The sequence below is a fragment of the Vanessa tameamea genome, chromosome 13 (assembly GCF_037043105.1).
Source record: "Vanessa tameamea isolate UH-Manoa-2023 chromosome 13, ilVanTame1 primary haplotype, whole genome shotgun sequence".
NCBI lineage: Eukaryota > Metazoa > Arthropoda > Insecta > Lepidoptera > Nymphalidae > Vanessa > Vanessa tameamea.
Genome location: NC_087321.1, coordinates 3279244 through 3300132, shown reverse-complemented (window position 1 = coordinate 3300132; position 20889 = coordinate 3279244). Strand labels below are relative to the sequence as shown.

At 32.8% G+C, this 20889-nt stretch overlaps 1 protein-coding gene across 2 annotated transcripts in view; it reads left to right on the top strand.

The window, feature by feature from the left end:
* The window catches only part of LOC113397965 (fibroblast growth factor receptor 3-like), a 144725-nt gene that overhangs the window by 31703 nt on the left and 92133 nt on the right, over nucleotides 1–20889 (top strand). For both annotated transcript variants that reach the window (XM_064216616.1, XM_026636505.2), the window contains exons 5-8: nucleotides 7995–8172; nucleotides 11173–11432; nucleotides 12092–12129; nucleotides 12848–13011. In XM_064216616.1, the coding sequence (XP_064072686.1) occupies nucleotides 7995–8172; nucleotides 11173–11432; nucleotides 12092–12129; nucleotides 12848–13011 (640 nt within the window). The remainder of the gene's footprint in view (nucleotides 1–7994; nucleotides 8173–11172; nucleotides 11433–12091; nucleotides 12130–12847; nucleotides 13012–20889) is intronic.

Sequence of the window (20889 nt, the reverse complement as noted above, 5' to 3'; positions counted from 1 at the left end):
TTGGACGTAGTAATTTTCCTAAATCACAAAAACCGTAAATATTTTTTTAAACCGATACTCGCTTGTTCGCATCCTAAAAGACTCATTTAGTTTTTTTTTGTCCATTCTATTTCGAGACAAACATTAGGGAAGTCGAAAATATTATGTCGTCTCAGTTCAATCAATACTGTCAGTCTAGTATCTGTTAAGAGTATTCCATTAATAGCATACAAATGTATGGATATGTATTCCATTAATAGCATACATATATTGGAAAAGAGTGTCAATGGTAGTTCAACGGCGCTTAGTGAAGCGTCGTATCGATGATAGCGGGGCGGCCATCTTGGATCGACGGTTACATTCAAGATTTCGCGCGCACCACTACACTCACCCCCACGTTAATTTCCGATATTATATTTATTCTTTTGTAATAGATTCAGTGATTAATGTGTATTTGTGTATATGATTTATTAACGAATCGATATTAATGACCATTGTGAATTTATCTGTGTAATTGAATTGTTTAATTAAAAACTTACTGAATTTGTGGATCGTTCAGATATAAAAGTCGTTTTAATATACGCCAGCTTATCTTGAATAGTATAAATACTGATATTGCCAATAAGACGTTGCCGGATCGTTAATCATATTGATGCGAAACTTTGAACTCTAGTGGTTGATTGCGTGATGGTATTTGACCTGTGGAACCTTATTCGATAATTTTTCGTATGAAATATAATATGTCACTAATTCGAACGATATGTCATAATAAATTTATCACTCACGAAAGCGTTCCAATCCACGTAACACTTTGCATTAGTAATTTGTAGTGCTGACAAGATGGATGAAACGGAAGGTGGGTCAAGACAGCGAAAGAATTGTTGTGTTGTTAAAGACAATAATTTTTGTAAACAGGCAGAGTAACCACCCTGCTCAAGTCAACAGTAATTATAATCGTTCATTGTAAATACATCGCTATTTATACAAAATTCAAATCATTTTAATGTTGGTAGACGGTAGTTGTAAAAATCATATCACGAAATTAAATAACATCGAAACAAAATTTTTAATCAATTTAACTTAAATAAATATAAGGTGATTCTAAATTATGATTATTAATGACGCGTTGGTCGTAGCGTTGAGTTTAATATGTATTAGTGTGCGTGAGACGAAACGTAAACATAAAAGAAAAAACGGCAAAAATAAGTAATAATTAAAACGTTCTATTTTATTTTAAATTATAAAACATAAATTTTAATAAATTCAAATTTCGAATCAATATTTTATTCGATAGCAAAAGTCATTGTTACAGAAAAGGTTATACTATATAAAAACAATATTATAATGCGACTACTGAGCCTGCAGAAGTTTTTTAAAGTAAAATTGTATAGAGTTGTGTTTCAAGGCCAGTATATAACATACATAACAAAATTCAATATTATTACCGTGGTACACCAGAGTTACACAAATCATCATCCAAATGGGAATAATTTATCAATAATAATAGTTTAATGCGTTACAAATGTGATTGATTTACGAATATTTTGACAATGATTGGCCATAACATCATGTCTATTACAATATTTTAATGTGCTTTCGTGTAATCGTGTTTTGAAGTACATCTATTTATTACTATGGAACAAAGATATTCGCAATGCAATGTTGAGGCGTAGCGGGTTAAAATATAATTGGATCAAAGCTAATTATTTTTCAAATATTATAAGTGAGATTTTACAAATATATGTCCTCGCTACGATTTTTGAAGCGGGCAACATTAAAAAAAAAAAAAAAATAAAACATTGGCGGTAAACTTAAACTCTCTTCTGGATACGAACCGGGAACATTGTTATAGCATTATCTTACATTACTGTATTGTTTTACATAACCAATAAAGAAAAAAGTTATTAATTAATTTCGAGAGTGTTACATACAACTCAGCAGCAATTAATTAACAAATAATTTTCTTTTACATAAATATGTTATTCAAGTGGACTTTTAAAATTATTTCTTAACTGAGATATTAAAATATGAATTAAACTTTAAGTGAGCCCGAGATAAAGTTCCAAAAAACTCAGTAATTACTCTTTCTAAAACGAAAAAAAATACAAAGTACAAACACAAAGATCTTCATCGTGTTAGTAGGATTAAAGAAAATTTACTAAAATGACTCTTTAAACTTACAATCTAAATCAACATTTCAGATAACGAGTATATATGTATTTTTGTGTATATCTTACTATATAGTAGTCTTAACATCAGTATCGCTGTTAAATAATATATTTGACAAGAAAAACCCACGTGAATAACATTTATATTGAAACAATAAATTATAATAATTTTATTTACATTAGATATTTAGTATAGTTCTATGCTTACCATCCACCTAAATATAGCTTCAGTTAGCGCTATTAGTTACTATGAATTTGACGTCAACGCATACAGGTTTAAATAAAGAAATACAAATACAAAATAAATAAATAAGTCACAGTGGAAAAACAAAATAGCTAGGTGGCTCAGAATTGACTCTTTGATTATAATAAATCTTAAAAGACAATTGGGTACACATGGTCCCCCAAACTGTGAAACGCCCACGCACCTTAGACGCGCTTAGTGTTTATAATTTATCTCGCTCTCGTTGATAAAGGAAACCACGTGAGGAAACATATATCGAGAGAAATACTGTCTCATATTCCTTCAGCTGCCAGCATTCAGGTTTCGAGCAGCATTGTATAAAAACAGCTCCAAACCTTCTTGAAACCCACCAGTGAAATAATTACAAGCTTTACTTTTACTTTTTTACTTTACACGGGAGTTACAGGATTTATCTTCATCATGATGAAAGTAGTGTTGACAGGTTTCTATAGGTTGTACCTGAATATACATATTTTATGGGACACTGATAATAAAATGACCAATCCTACGTGCTGTTATTTCAGGCGTTACGGTTAAATACCTAAAAAAATCTACAGAGTAAAATACATAATATATATTTCGTCATCATAAGTCGGACTAATGTTTTATTTCTAAATAAATTCTCGATAGCCAGTTTCATTGGTGCACTTCCTTTTTTTTCCTAGTATTGTTAGACTTCCTTGTCGCAGCGAGCCATCGATATTTGAACTCTATTACAATACATCGTAATAAGATGATTATAGTATCTTTGGTTATTCTCTATAGCTTATGCCCGGTGATTGACAAACCTAATTTGTAATACGTTCGGTAATGATGACGTCGGTCGTTGTAATTTCATATAAATAACACAACTCTGCCCTACCGACATCGTATGTTGCGATATCAAAATCTTATGTATAGAAACAACTAGTTGTCGCCCGCAACTTCTCTAGGTTTCATAAAAAATAGACAATATCCTTCTTTAAGCTTTATAAAAAAAACATTAAATTCGGATTATTGGTTTGATTAAGAAGCAACATACAGACGAGCAAAGTTACTTTCATATCTATATATGCTATATATATAAATAATGCTATAAATGCTGTAAATATATGTATATATATATATATTAGTATACACGACTCATAGTGTAAACTTCTGTGGACTAATGAAATTACTTTTCTGTAGTCTGTGCTTGACTTCATTGTCGTTACAATCTGTTCAACTAAATTACTTATAGTAGAACGCCGATTATCCGAATTAATTGGGATCGGGGCCGATTCAGATAATCGAAAATTCGGATAATCGGATATAGATTGGTAAGAAAGAAAAACGAACTGTCACGCATAGAATAAACTTTAACAAACACAGTTCTATAATAAAGCTTACTTGAACATCTCGATCAGAGTAAGTTGCAACCCCGTCAGGCCTTAACAAAAATACAAAGTATAAAAATTCACAACAATAATAGAGGTACATATGTACAGTCGGGGTGAGACAAGGTTCGTCACCTTAAGGTCTATTTCCGTGTGCTCAGTATGCGCGATAATCTGCTTTACCGATTGAGTATGACATATTGAGTTAGAAAAGGTTCGTCACCTTAAGATCTATTTTCGTGTGCTCAGTATGAGCGATAATCTGCTTTACCGAATGAGTATGACATATTGCGTCGCAATGTACACTATTTTGAACCTAATTATCATACTATGTTAGTTTAATTTTATGTGCAGTTTTCTGTTTAATGCTTTAGTTTCAAAATGAACTAAGAGTTTACGACTTCATAAAGGAATGAATTTGAAAACTGACCAAGGTTTTCTTACTCTGACTGTACATATTTCAACCATAATAGTTGAAATATATCTAGACTCCAGCGACTTAAGCGAGTTCCAACTTGTTACAACAAAACAAAACAAAAATTACTTGGTTTTAATTTTTTGTATTGAGCTTAGGGCCGATTCGGATAATTGGCGATTCGGTTAATCGGCGTTCGGATAGACGACTTACTTTTTAATTATAGTAGAAGCGAACCCGAATACTACATATATACACCTTATATGCTTAATATACTGCGGAAAATTGTTTTGTAATGACCATCCCAGTATCGATAACCTAGTATTCGATGCGCAATAATAAATGTTGATAAAAATGGACAATATAATTAATGCCAAGAAGATGCCAAGAAGACGCCAAATAAGTGGACCGATTATTCCCATAGGAACACACAACATAATTTCATAAGACAAAATATATTATTATACCGCCCAGGATTAAATATTGAAGATTGGACCATCTGATGTGAGGGCTATTTTTTGCAAGATGGAACAACACAGTAATAAACTATTTAAAACCAAATATTAATACCCTGTATGGTCTAGTAATGGTCTAGTAAAAACAATGAGTAAGCCAGTATATATACAGGCACGAGAAATACGACTTCAGAGATGCAAAAATATGTTTGTTTCGTAACCTACAAAAACTTTTACTATACGTAATTGTTAACTCCCAATTAAGTAAACATTTTTGGTTTATAACGAATGCAGTAACAACCTGTAAATTTCCCTGCTAAGCCTCCATCCATTTGAGGAGAAGGTTAGGAACTGATTTTGCCATGCTTCTCCAATCCTATTTTGACGGTTTCTATATGACGGTGTGTTGATAATGTCGGTGAGATATTTAAGTATTAATCATAGTTTGTCAATTTTTAATGGCGCTCGTGTTGTTTATGATCAATTGTTTGTATCCGGCCTGATAATTATTGTGATTTTTGCTAGGAGCGGGTAGTCCCGAATAGGATAGTGTCAAACCTGTTGTCTGCTCTCTGAAGGGTTGTCATATCCTTTGTTGTAGTTCCTTAGCGACGTAATTATTGTTATGTCATTAAAATGAATAAAATAAAAATGCATGTTATGAAATTACAAATTATTTATTATTTATTTAGTAAAAACATATTAACTTATCACAGTCGCACGTGGCAGACACTTTCTTACTTATTAGCCAATAGGTTCTCAATCCAAGTTAATCAACCTAACCGTATAATATTTTTTGTTATTGTACTGGAATATTAAATAACAGTGTACTGAACAAACACAACGTGTCTTTATTTCTGATATTCCGCCATTATCAAGCCCACCATGGAGGATAACAGCCAAAAGCTTTTTAAAGGCCCTTCTGATGATCCGATATATATATATATATAATATTTGACAGATTAATTCATTCAGCACATGTAGGTACTGTAAGAACTGGTTTACACAGAAGTTTTACGAATAAAAGTGTCTTTTGACGAAGGTGATCACTTATCATTCGGCATTTCATCGTCTTGCTTCTTAAAACGTGAAAAAATAAATGAAATCTAGAAGCTCTTATTTAAACGAATAACTCCAACAACTCTACAAGAACAGAATTTATGAGTAAAAATATCTAATTCCGTCGAAACGTTTCGGCCTTGTAAAGTGCTTGTTATTTAATTTGGCTTACTCTCGTGAAAATCAAATGTTATTGAATTTGAAGAATGATTGAATGATATTATCATATAATATCATAGTTAATAGAATTGAATGTATAATTTTTAGCTCTTTAGTCATTTTACTTACAATAACATACGTGTATTCCGGCAAGTAAAAATTTAAGATATCTTCTACAAATATCATGATAGAATACTAGTAATTTACACTTACTAATGTCATGTTTAAATATTCGAGATACCGTTCATTTCATTGGAGTACGCCTCGTACAAATTATAAAATCTGTACGAGGCGTAATCCTAAATCGTCCAAAATAACACGTTTTTTATAAATTTCGAAATGAAAAAAATGAAAAAATTTATAGAAGCAATTTTAACGAATCGTTCCTTTACTTCAAAAGCGATCGGTTATTGTTGTAAAATAATGATTCGTTAAATATAGAAACCGAGCATTGTATATCTTAACTAAATATATACAAATTGAAAATATTTTTTTTCACTAGTTTACCTCGCAGCTGCGTACGCGTTTTAGGGGTTGGTCATTAGGTGTTGGCCATAAAAAGAAAACTATGTCGTATACCTTAGAGATCAATTATTTATAATTCCATTAAATTCGGTTTAGTGGTTTGGCCGTGAAAGAGCAAAAGAGACACAGGCAGACAGAGTTACTGAGTTGCGAAATAATCGGTCCCCTAGGTCTACACAATTAAAAGATATGACCATTTATGTCGTATTTCCCATATATTCTCAAAGGGAATTGAGATGTTTTTGGATAATAGAAATACACGTTCAATTGCTTGATAGTTTATTAATAGGCACGTAAACCATTGTGGTATAGATGCTTAGATAATATTTAATACCCTGGTTTAATCGAAGAAGAGGAATAGCTTCCTATAATAATAGGAAGGAGCTTAGAATTACGTACTCCACGCGATTTGCGTATAGCTTTGCTATATTATGCACTACAATCAGATCGATTTGTAATATAACATTATTCCGATTGAATACTTATGTCTACTTTAATTTTCTTTCCAAAGTAACGATAACAGCATCGTCGACATTCAAAACGTAATTTTTTTTGCGAATCTATAATGGATTCAAATTTAATTCAAGATCTCGAACAATAATATCACGTCAATTCAATGTCAAATTCGTTCATTTGTGTTTCTCTTGTACTTGTAATTGACTATAAAATATCATATACCTTATTTATTCATATATTTTTAACTTTAGCTTTTATTGAAAATTCTGAAAAATCTTCGCAATTCGTCTGACGTTACCCATTTTTTTAGGATAATTGGTAGTACTTTAAAATACTGCATAAACCATAGATTTGACAGACTTTAAGATTCTTTGATGCAAATTAATGAGTAAATTGCATTTTTGCTTATTCAGTTTTCCGCTAACATAAGTCATTGACCGGGAAGCTAATTTAATTTATTATTAGAATTCCCTGAACATACCGAACCATAATTCGCCCGGTTCCTACAACTACTTGAGATGGCTCTTATCTACGCTTCGAAAACCATATATTATGATTAAATATTTGATTTTTGTTATTTAATATGGGAAGGCAAACTAACAAATTAAGGATTACCTGATGTTTAGTGGTCATAACAGCCCATACACATTGGCACTGAATAAAATATTAATAGTTCCTTAAATCGTCATTGCGCCATCAACCTTGGATGTTATCTCTTGTGTCTTACACTTATCCTCCAACCAGAACACAATTAGATATTTCTATAGGTTCGTAGAATACTTTATTCTTATACAATGTCGACTTTGATTTAGATTCTATATAAACAATTAAAGTTTGAAATAGTCTAAAAGCAAGATTATTAAATTCACTTTCACATTACAATATAGAATATTAAGGTCAATGATGTCAAAGGTCAATTGATTTACAGTTATTATGAAAATATGTACATAAATCAAACCGTTTTGAGAGCCCTGAAATTTGTCAGCAAGGGTTATGGTATAATAATTTAGGCAAAGATTTTTTTTGAAAAACCACACCAAAAGATTGCAATATATGCAATGTTTTCAAGACCACATACAATCGATAGTTCATTACTTATAGACACATGAAAAATACCGTCTTTTTTCCCAAAAATATATTTCGTAAAACAACATTATCCAGTTTACAATTTCTTTGCAGAATGTGTCGCCAGAGTTTGTTCCTGCGCCCACGCACCAAGACTACCAATGCCCAAAGTATCAGCAAAAACTCTATCTATACAAGGAGAGCTGTTTGTCAACATCACGTGGGCTTTACAAAAACCGAGAGAACCACGGAGACTACCACCGAAGTTGAAAAAAAGTTTTTATTTTGTCAGGTAAGACAGCGACTGGTTTTAATAAATTTTCCTAATACGATACGATATATCAAGGAAGATATTATTGTTTATTGTAAATTATATATTTTTAATTATATTATTCGTTAGCAATTATCATATTTATTTTCCGCAAATTCAACAACATTTCAAAGAACACCGTCCATTTGATCACTTGACAAGAACGGTTTTTCTAAGAGACCGGATATAAAGCATGAAATAAATCTTTAGAAAAAAAAGTGAATATTCCCCTGATTATTAAATATAAAGAAAGTTCCACAATCTGTTTTGAATGTTGAATGTTTGCTTGTTAATAAAGTTTTAGAATTCAGAGGTTTGTATTGAAAAAAATATATTATGCGAAAATGTTATGAATTGAAATTAATTGGTGAGAGCAAATGAGGTATGCTTTTATTCATTTCAGAGAAATCATTTTGGTAAAAACAAACCAAATGAGATTTGATTTTACCAAAATGATTTCTTTGTGTGTTACCAAACTGAGTTTTGTGTGCGCTAACACTAATGCACTATCTATTTATTTTATCTTATAATCTGATGAGCAATACAAATCGACCAGAGAAACAGGAAACTAAATAATTTTTAGGGCAAAAATTAATCAGAATTTGGTTGTATTTTGGCTGCTTTTTGGTCCTTACGAATGCTGTACTCAGACTGGTTTTTTGGCGTATCGATCTTTTGGTCATAGTGAGTGCGTTAGGGTCAAATTTTAAAATTCGTTTACGAATTTAAGTTAAACACCAACAGACAGAGTTTGTAACTCATTAAAAAATCTAACTTAAGTCATCCGTCGGACGCCACTCGGTCTCCTTTATTTATGACCATTTAGGGATTACGATTTTATAATCTTCATTCCGAATGCATTCATGAAGATAACCGTTGCATTATTACGTGTATCCATGTTATACATGTAGTTTTATCAGTGACGCAATAATACTACGACTACGTTGATTACACTATCATGGAAATGTTTCGTTATTGCGCATGCGCAATAATAACTGATTTGCTCGTTAGTGCCTTTACTTCGTGTATGGTCGATGTAAGTGTCTCTATACCTTAATAAAACACTACGCAAAATCGTAACGAAAGATTTAGTATACATTGAGAGAAGAGGTTTGAATGTGTAGGCAATTTAACAAAGCTAAACGTTTTAATGATATTTTTTTTGAAATGGATAGGCGAACGGCTGGTTTTAGAAATTTTAATCATTCCTTATACCTCCAATACGCCATTGACCTTGGGAACTAGGTTATTACGACCCTTGTACCTGTAGTAACACTGGCTCACTCAGCCTTAAAACCGGAACAAAACAATACAAAGTTTTGTTGCTTGGCGGTAGAATATATGACAAGTGGGTGGGACTTACCTAAATAGGCTTGTACTGAAAGGAAACACAAATCAAGTAACCATCCATCTCCCTTCTTGAACGTATGCGTGGTTTATTACAGTAACGACGTGGTTTATTACGAACGTAAAGTGAGATGACAAATAAAATATTCTCACATTATTACGTATTCGATTCACAAATCTGGAATTTCATCAAAATATTATAAACTTCGCTCTCCCGATTTTTGTTTTCAAATTGAAGTGTCGTTTGATAAGCTTTCACGGAAATGAGCAGTTTCCTCACGTAGCATTTTATTTTTATTCGTGTTGTTGATATTTGGTAATTCAGAAATAAACATATTAAAAAATATATTACATATACATTTAAAATATATAAAGAAATAAATGTCAACGGTAAAAAGGTCCTTCGACCGACTTAAGAAAACATCGATGTCGAGAAAACTGACTTATAAACTCAAATAGATACAAAATAAATGATATGTATTAACATCACAATCTTTTTTAGAAAGATCACTGTTTTGCTGTGTGAGTGAGACTGTCTATCTTTCAAGCCGCGTTTCAAAAATGCCTCATCCTTGACAATAAATTAGAACCAATGGAAATGATTAGGAGATTAGTAGAGGCCAATATGCTCTTCTAAGACAAACAGACTTTCGTTGACATGTATTTCTTGTAATGTACATCAGAACAGTGCAAATTTGAGCACTTGGCTCATGATGTCATTAATTAAGGAGCAAAATATTCCAAAGTCAAATTTAGTATTAAATAATGCATGAAACCCGACATTATAAAATTATCTCCAACGATTTTACTGTGCTATTAACCTTCAATTATTTATATCTCTTTCTATGTCTGTATATCTGTATGTCTTGATAGACTTTCAAAGATGAGAAGTCGTAAAATAACCGTGGCCAACAGGTTGTCAATATGTACACGCACTAGTAATATGGTATGACGTATTTGTGTTTGTGTTAGTGTCAAGCGTATCTGTCACACTCATCAAGATAATAAAGATGGCCCGTTTATATTATTTATTTTCTATGGCAACACTGTATCTAGACCAAATCAAATCAAATCAATTTTATTCAAGTAAACTTCACAACGAAGCGTTTTTGAATCGTCGATATTAAAATACTACCACCGTTTCGGAAAGCAGTCTCCAGCGAGAAGAAACGGCAAGAAACTCGCATATTTGTTATTTTATTTTAATAATTAGTGTCCTGTAATGGACCCCTAGCCTAAATCCAAGCGTTATTCTCTAAAAAGTACTCTTTTAATGAATAATAAGATTTATTTATTAATATAGTCTTAATAAACTTTTTAAATTTTGTAAATGGTAAATTGATTACATTTCTCGGTATCTTATTATATATGCGTATACCATTGCCCAAAAACGTTCTCTGTACGTATACAAACGGAAAATAGGCGTTACAAGTTTATTCTTATGTCTTGTAACTTAGATATATAAACTATCTAAGCTATTAACCTGTTTCCGAGGAGAATAGGCCAGGTCCAGCAGTGGAACAATCATAAGTCATTACTGGCAAAATTCTTTAAACTCGGTGACATCATATATATAGTATGAAAAATGAAAATTTAGACGAATATCGTCCATAATTTGATCTGCATTGTCCACAGTATTGGAAAACAAATGGTGTCCGATATACATCCGGCGCCCTGGTTCGCCTACACGATATCGCGAAGAGTTGATGCCGTTGGGTTCGTGGTTGAACCAGACGGGAGTCAATGGCAGCTGCTACCGGTCACAGAACGCAGCAGCTCACGAAGCGATAAGCGGGGCGATCAGAACTTCTTACTTGACGTAAAGCTATTAGCTCGAGTCAACTTAGTCGATGAACGAGGATGCATCGGCCCACCAGGAAATACTACTGCGTACGGTTCGTTACTATTTTTTTCATAAATTCATAACATAATAATAATTGTTCAGGTTTTACTGACGAATGATCAACATAGGGAAGACTTCCGTCAATTTCATGGAACGAATACAGAAAAATCATGTCACAACTACGTCTGCCCGGAACATGGAATTAGTTCCGTGAGTTTGTGGTGAGCTGGCGATGTAAGGAATGGTAACTTTATCTTACAACGTCCATGTCCATGGGTGGTGATAACCTAAGTGGCATCACTACGTGGTGGCTTATTTGCCCATCTGCGCTAATTTTAGATAAAAAACATGATATCAAAAGTCTATTGTATCAAGATTCTTACTCCTCTAAAATATTATTTATTGATTTCGTTTGTAATGATAACATTGATGACCAGATTTAATAATTGCGCTCCTCTATATGTTCGATACTAATATTATAATTGCGAAACTAAAAAATAGAAAGTCTGACTGACGATTACTCTTTCACGATAAGATTTGATATGAAATAACCTTAAATCCCAAGGATATAACCCACTTTTTTTTTTCACTTTACGACTGACCCCTAAAATGAACCGCCGGGAACATCTATTATAAAATATAAACATGTTATGGAGCAATATTTATTTTTTAATCTGAATTTTATTTAACTGATACGTTTTTTTTTTCTAGATCCAGCAAATGTCACAAGATCTCCTATAGGAGCATTTGTAAGTATATTAGTTGCTCCTAAAGTTATAATAATGGGTATATACACAATTCGTGTTTGAGTATAGAGCCTCATAGTTCGATCGAGTAATTTATTACAAGAAACTATATATATTCATAAAACTTTGTCGCACCAAATATCTCAAACTTATTGATAATAGTTTGTATATAATATTGATCAGATTGTACGCTTCAATGTAGTACGTGTACGTGAATTTGGAATTGGAATTAAATTAATAAAACAGATTATTAATTAATTGCGTAAATAAAATAAAATAAATTTTCGAGAAATAGTATATACTGTTAACATAATAACTGCTACACATGGGCACTTTAAAAAGCACATATACAAAACATGTTAATATTAATCAAAAGTCAAAACAGGCACTATGATGATGTAATATAGCCTAACATATTGTATCTTCGACCTCTCCCTTTCAACCAAAACTTTATTTTATTGATCCCGAATTTATTTTCACGGGTGACACCGTTTTAAAGGTTTTTGAGAAACGTGGGTGGAAAGCTGGACTGTCCGGCTCAAAACAGAATGTATGGCCAACTTATAATATTAATTGATTTATTTTAAGTATTTTTTTTTTAATTGAAGTTAAAAGATAGAAATACAAAGTTGTTGTCAAGATGGTACAGCTTGGTCGGTTTGTGATACATCGTGAAAAAGAGGATACATTCTAGTAATTAATATGTGATACTATATTTAAGGCATTGTGGGCTGCATTTGGCGGAGCCTGCGTGTTGGCGATGGTTGCAGTACTAGCCTGCAGCGCAAGAGCGGTTAAGAGAGTGTTGAATGCATTCCGTCCCACTTCCGCATCGACTCCTTTGCAACCTTTGGGTCATCGACCTCTCTGGTTCCCGCTGGGCACGTAAGTAGTTCCATACTTATTTCAGCACGTTCGCGTTCAAACTTAGTTAATGTTTTATAATGTTTAAAAATATCAGCGAAATACAATTAATATAAAACCGGATTCTATAGAAACATAAAAATAAAAAGAAAAAATATTAAGTTTTTTGGGCAATACCACCTTGCTTATACTTTTAGACCACACCTGAACATCTCACAGGGCGAAATATGTTAAGTCACTTCTCACTGTTAAGGGAAACGATACGTCAATTTCAAAATGAAATGATAATGGATGGATATGGTAAATCTTTAAAATCGTTATAAATAACACTCGTACTTTTTGAATTCTTTATTTTTTGATACATAAGTAGCAAAAAAGATAAACAAACCATAGATTTACGTATTTCATGCGATTCGCTAATAACTCAGTTATATTGTGATTAATATATTTTTATTCATAACACAACACTATTTCACTTAACTACTTACATGCACTTTATTTTTACTTCCAAAATTTCGATAGCAGTTTTGTCAACCACGTCCAAATCGACGTGTCAAACCCGCAACCTTATAATCTGCAACCAACTAAGTGTCAGCATCTCTGTCGGTACTTGCAGATTATCCCAAGACATTTTCACTTCACTCGATAAGATGAATCGCTATATCACTCAAAAAACTCCATAGTACTTGGGCCTGCGTTCTCGACTTAGATATTAATAGATGTTCTAACGATTCCAGCTCACTTATAACATACGTACATATCAAGAGGTATATTTATGATATCGCTCATTACTGTGGCTGTGTGGCGCATGAGAAAATATTGGTTTTCTTCCTTTAATTTCTAAAACTGACAATTTGCTATAAAAACCAACGCAGGCGCTCGTACACTCAATGATTGAATTAAGTTCATACTATTTTATTTTGTAAAATAGAAATATAAATGAATAAAAAATATTAATTATTCAAATAATAGTATATTTTTCTTATTTTTAAAATAATATATAGCAACGAACTATATAGTATAGTGGGAGAAGACCCCCTCATTCGCAGTGAAGGGGGGAGGACATGTCTTAAATATTAAGAGAACGTCATGCCGTTTCCCGTGACGGCATACGAATCAGTCCTACCATATAAAAATAAAAATTTATAGTTTAAAGTTTATATCACCAAATTAAAAAAAAAACACGCAACAAATCCCTGTGTATAAAACATGTACGTCAAAAAGTTGATACTAATTTTATGTAATGGTGCCATAATATTTTAATATCGCATATCGCCTTGGAGTGTCCGATAAACTTAATAACTCACACATCGAAGCTTATTGAAGCTTTATTGATTCGAAGCTCGTTTATGCTTATATCATAACACTATTGATCCCTGGGCTTTATTTTTAATATTTGTCACTTTTTCCTTTTCCAAGTACCGAAATTTAGTACACGAACTTATCAAATTATTCGACATAATATAGTGTTTGTTGATTTGTGCTCATTTTTAATGTATATGGGGTCAGATCATCTATTAAGCAATGTAGGTAACTGCTTAAGGGCCCCGCATGGACTAGGAGCCCTTAGACAGGACAAATATTGGCAAATGAGGTATTTTAAATAATTGATAATGAATTTGTTAAAGGTAGATATTATTTGAATAGTATTATAGCATACCTTCGTAACATAATAAAACCCACCATATATGTATAAATTATATTGCATTGTAGAGGAATATACCTATATCTTTTAGAAAGTTAGGAAAGCCCCGAGACATGTACTGCCTAGGGGCCCCGAAATGGTAATTCTAGCCCTGTCTGTACATGTAATTTGTCTGCCTCGTTAGTCTAATGGCTAACTTACAAGGTTGTTGACCCCGAGAACCCAGAACAGGCCCTGGAAGAAGTCAATGAAAAAAATATTGGGTTTTCCTGTCAATAAATTCTTAGTAACAGTGGGATGTTTGATAGACAGCACTGTTTGCTCTCGTATTAACTGGAAGCACGTTAACCAGTTGGTCATGCGCCTGAACTCTGGTCGTGTCGGATTTATAATGCGAGGTAGTAAAGTGTACACCTGTATTAGCGCAAACTATACTACACTATAGTTTATGTTCTGCTCAGTCGGTTAGTTTCCGGACCTAGGACGCAGTGACTTTTAAATGTAATTAGTAATTAAATTTAGGCAATTTCCTAATTAACAATAAAAACGAATAATCATAGACGACATCATAAATATAATGTTTAAGTATAATTTATAAAATGACTAGCTAAATAGCCGAGATGACCGAGTGTTTAGAACGCGTGTATCTTAACCGATGATTTCGGGTTCAAACCCTGCCTGGGTACACCACTGAATTTTCATGTGCTTAATTTGTGTTTATAATTCATCTCGAGCTCGACGGTGAAGGAAAACATCGTGAGGAAACCTGCATGTGTCTAATTTCAACGAAATTCTGCCACATGTGTATTCCACCAACCCGCATTGGAGCAGCGTGGTGCAACATTATTATTCTCGCCTTGGCATTATTTAACTAATCTATACTAATATTATAAACAAGAAAGTAGCTCTGACCGTCTATCTGTTGAACTCTCTCTCTCTCTCTCCCTCTCTCTCAGCCGAAGGACGTCCACTGCTGGACATAGGCCTCCCCCAAAGATCGCCACAACGACCGGTCTTGTGAAGCCCGCAACCAGCGGCTTCCCGCGACCTTCACCAGGTCGTCGGACCAAATATTAAACGAATTTTCAAAATTTCGTACGAAGCAAGCCCGAAGTCCAAAGAAGGATTTAGGTTTTTTACGTTTAATACCTTAAAACACGAACGAAGCTGGTGACAACTAGTAAGATATAAAAATGAGTATCTATCACAATGTTGTACATTTTATAGCAATTATTTAAATGCCTTAAGACGTTTTAAGACGGTTTACAGAATTTCGCGATTGAGTTACGAAGTGATCATTTACAGAATAGCACTGCTAATTAACATACACTATAAAAATAAGCATGTGTTTTATGGTTATAGTGTTAAAAAAATAAAAAAATTAAATATATCGAAAGAAACATCCTTATTCTATATCGAATTCGTAAAGTTCAGTGACAGATGTGTTTATCATGCATCGACGCGCGTATTGTCGATGATATTACGTTATATTTATTACATAATCGAATTCCACGAATTCATCTCGTAAGGGTTAAGGGGTAATAGAATAAAATCATAATTTGCCTCAAAATGCTGTTTCCATATCCAATTTAAATAGCAAGCACCAAACATTATTTAGGTTTTTTTTATATGTCATAGATTGGCGGTCGGGAATATGGGCCACCTGATAATAAGTGTTCCTTACATCGCCAAAGTGCCACCAACCTTGAGAACTAAGATGTTATGTCCCTTGTGCCTGTAATTACACTGACTCACTCACCCTTCAAACCGGAACACAACAATACAACGTATTCTTGCTTGGCGGTAGAATATCTGATCAGTGGGTGGTACCTACCCAGACGGGCTTGCACAAAGCCCTACCGCCATATGATTCAATATTTATTGAAAATATGTATTTGGAATTAAATATGAAAATTTTGAATAAAAAAATGCTACCAATGTTATATCATTAAATCTCGGACATCAGCATTCACTTGTCCCTACTTTATTTATTTGGGTACGGCGCCGGCGTAGCGTATGTACAGAATCTGGTAGTAACTTCTCGGCCACATATTTGACAACAATTTCTTGGGTAGGCTTTTATCCTTTTTGACATATTTATATTGAGACTCCCTAGATTAAGGGTTCGAGCGCTTATTTAACTTTACTTATTTTTATTTAATTTTACTGTTCACAAAATTTTTATTATATGAAATTTGTATAATCGCCTACATTTGAATGAGTAACTGCGTCGGTTATAATAATACTTATGGAGTTATATTTAACACAACCAAAGAGACCAAGTAGGTATAAATTCAAAATATCAATTTAATCAAATTTGGCTTATAAAAGGATCTATAAATGCGCTTATTCTAGTAACGGCCTATATATTCCACTGCTGGGCATAGCCTGTTCTTTTGATGAGCAGGTTCTAAGCATGTACACATAGTACCTAACACTATATACGCATATATACATATAGAACCATACCATAGTACCACGCTGGTCCAATACAATAAGTGAATGTAATTAATACGGTAACTTAAGATTTTCAAACTTTCAATTTTAGCATCATGCTTATATTTGACATCGCTCACGGGCAAAATTTTTATTAAAATTGACGTGTACCTTACGATATTGATGTTATAAATTTCTTAGATAAAGCAAAAGTCTTACTTTGTTGAATAACTTTAACTAGTTTATAGTACCTTATCTAATTTATCTTACTAATGAATCCTTGTATATATTGTTATGTGCGTACGTAACTGTGTTTGTCACTGAACATATCCTTAACGGCTGAACGGAAATGATATAATATACACATATTAATATGTTTAATCTATGATTAAACGCTCTAGATTCGGGAACTACCTGTTGCATTTGGATATTATATATCATACTTGCATAAGATAAGACTGGTTGACATATAGATATATATATATATATGTGACAATATATACTGGTATTTAATTAGTGATATGTCTGTTGCTAATAAATAAAGTAAGATAAAATTGCATTATTTCCAACTAACCTGATTAATTTTTAATCTGCCAATCGAGTCGACAATTTCGCAATGACGTAAGCAGATAACATCACGATGGATCGTTGAGGGAAACGATCGGTCCATTGTCTTCGGTTCGACTCCGCGCGATACCATCGCGATGTTTCAAGCTCATTTGTATGTACTTTCACGTGATCTTTCTCATGCACTGTTTATTTTTTACTTCATAGTTACGAAAACAATTTACGACTGAATTCAATACAGTTTTGACTTAAGTGGTAAAACCACTATAACAATTGTGTTGTTAATCACCTGTAATCACCTGTGTAACGTGTCACTTCAATAACACAAGCCTGAAAATCTATATTAATAATTTCGTCTACGAAAACCCGATCGAAACCTATCCCTAATTATAGATCGTTAAAAAAATATTATTTTTTAGACGACAACTTAATAATAATACAGGAAAACTCGTATAATCGAGATATCTCGATATTAAATCCATAAAATTCAATGACCTGAAGTTCAACGGGCGACCATGTTTGACGTTTACGGGTGCGTTCAGTGTGTTCCAAATAATAATTTCGTGCTCGGTACGATACTTAGTATATTTATATTTGTTTAGTTTCCGATCGAAGCCTGGTTCTCATTTCAATATAACATAATTTTACCCATAAGTCCAGTTGTTTGTGATTTTATAAAACAAATTACCCACAATAATGGCGTGATCATTAATCTTTTCTCCACAAATCCTAGTAATTTATATACTTGTTTGCTTATTTCCATCCTTATATTCCCTAGCTACCTCTGTGTTATTACAAACATACAATCAGATGATATTACTCGAATAGCGGAAATAGTACGATTTATATATAAATAAAACTCGGGAAACAGTAGGCAGGCAGGCTAATAATAATTCTGTATCATATGAATGGTTATCAGCGCTGGGCATTTTAGATTTATTCAATACATTCATCGAAATTTGTGAGGTTATTTTTATTTTCTCATTCGTTTTCATTTTATACGTTTACAATGCTCAGTGGTAACAAACGTGAATTTAAATTTAACCGAAGATTTAAAGTTCCAAAATTGTTTTCCGTGTGCTTAATGTGGTCTTAGAATTTTGTGCTCGGCGTTGAAAGTGTTCGTCACGATACATGTGTCGATGTATCTACCACATGTGTTAATGGAACTGCTGTGTATTGGAACCGCTTGGTGCCTTTGGGATGTGCCGATTATAGACTGTTACTTTTCATTTTAATTTTACTCACCTTTCACACTGGAACTAAGTAATACAAAATGTTGCTGTTTAGCGGTAGAGTAACTAGCGTGAGCGGTTCCTGTCCAGACGAGCAAGAAAGTCCTATTACCAAGTAAAAGGCCGGCAATGTACCTGCAAGCCCTCCTGTTTTGCGAAATCTGCAAACCTGGATTGCTCGCAGATGGGCGTTGCTAATGACTTTCAATCAAACCTCCTGACCGTCATCGGTATTTGTTATTTTTATTCTAAACCTAATTACTTAATTCATAATAATGATTTTAATTAAATCAAATCAATTAATTTTATTTATTCAAGTAAACTTTACAATAAATTATTTTTTAAACGTCTATATCTAATCTCTCTCACGTTTCGGAAAGCAGTGTTTCTATAGTGAGAAAAACAACAAGAAACTCGAATTGCGCTCTTAAAATAAACCAGGCTATTACTTACAATTATGATTGTGTTGGAACCCAAGCCTAAGTCTAGGCATCCTTATTAAAAAGTATTCTTTGATAATAATTAGCAACTCGGTAATTTAGTTCATTCAGAATATTTATTTATGCGATTGTCATGTCAGAAGTTACAATGTGACCCTTAAGTGTGTATGTACTTGTATATCAGTTATATAATCAGATTATAATACAAAAGGCGCATCGTGAAGCGAAGGTGCGGAACTTTATAGTGAAGCAACAAAAGCGAATACAAATTACCAGTAGTGTGTATAAGTAATAAGCAACATTAACATACGTTAATAATTATTAAGTACAGTGAGAGCGCTTATGACGTATTAACAAAAATCCGCTTTGCTTAGCATTTGTATTCGTAAGGCGTGTTTTGTGTGACGTCACAGCATTAAACTCCAAACGGATTAAAACTAGAACATACCTAACAGCTTTAAGACATGTAATAATCGCACTCCAAAATGTAAAACAAGTAATTTTTCGTAAGATTTGAATGTACGAAAATTCTTCATTTGTTAGAACGATGGATTATGCAAGACTATGAAGGCCATCAAACGGGCGAATACCGTAGCGGATGCGCAATATAATGATTATGACTTAAACCAAACACAATTTGAAACTGCTAGAAAAAAAAATATTGGGACGTAATAAGGATAAAATTTCAAGGTCATTCCGTTTCCCAAAAAAGTTTCACTTATGATATGTGTACTGAGTTTAACACGCTTTAATTGTCTCTAATTACACGACTATATATGATGGTTCATAATTTTATGTATATATTTATTAAGTAAAATAGCCTACGTATTATACAGCTTTACAACGAAATATATGATATTGTTTTTATATAAAATATTTTTTATATATCTTGAAACATTTTAATTAATCATTTATACAAACTTAGTAAATTGATATAAAAATGTATCCGATTCTAATTAAAATCTTACGCAAACACTTTATAAAACATACATTAATATACATACGAGATATTAAACTATTAATCTTAAATTAAAAAACAAAACGCTGTGTCCGTGGACACAATTACATAAAAAGATTTCAACTCTCGTCTCACTAAGTGGCTTTGGTTCGTCGAGATTCAGACTTATTAATGATCTATCTTTAAGCGACTGTGTTCTATTATATCAATGATCTCACAGATTGTAATTACAAATAGAAAACCAGTATACTCTGTGTAATAACGACGTAATCCTTGAGACTATTAAATACTAAAATTTAGTACACAGAGCTTAAGAACTAATAAACGAATAAATAAAACGAAATTATCTATTTGTGTGATTACACAAAAACTACTAGACTGATATTGTTGAAACTTCTTGCGCAATAAATCTTATAGTACTTCAACTGATAATTCTCCCCCTGAGGCGACTTGTTGATTTTATATGAAACACTGCTAAAAAGGTCGAAATTGAGATGAACACCTCCTCTCTCTTGACGAGAATTGTACGAGAATGTACGCTGAGCACCGCACGGGAAGCGTCACGACTGCGTTATATCAAAAACATTGCTGTTCCTTCCATTTGCCGACAATAGCAGA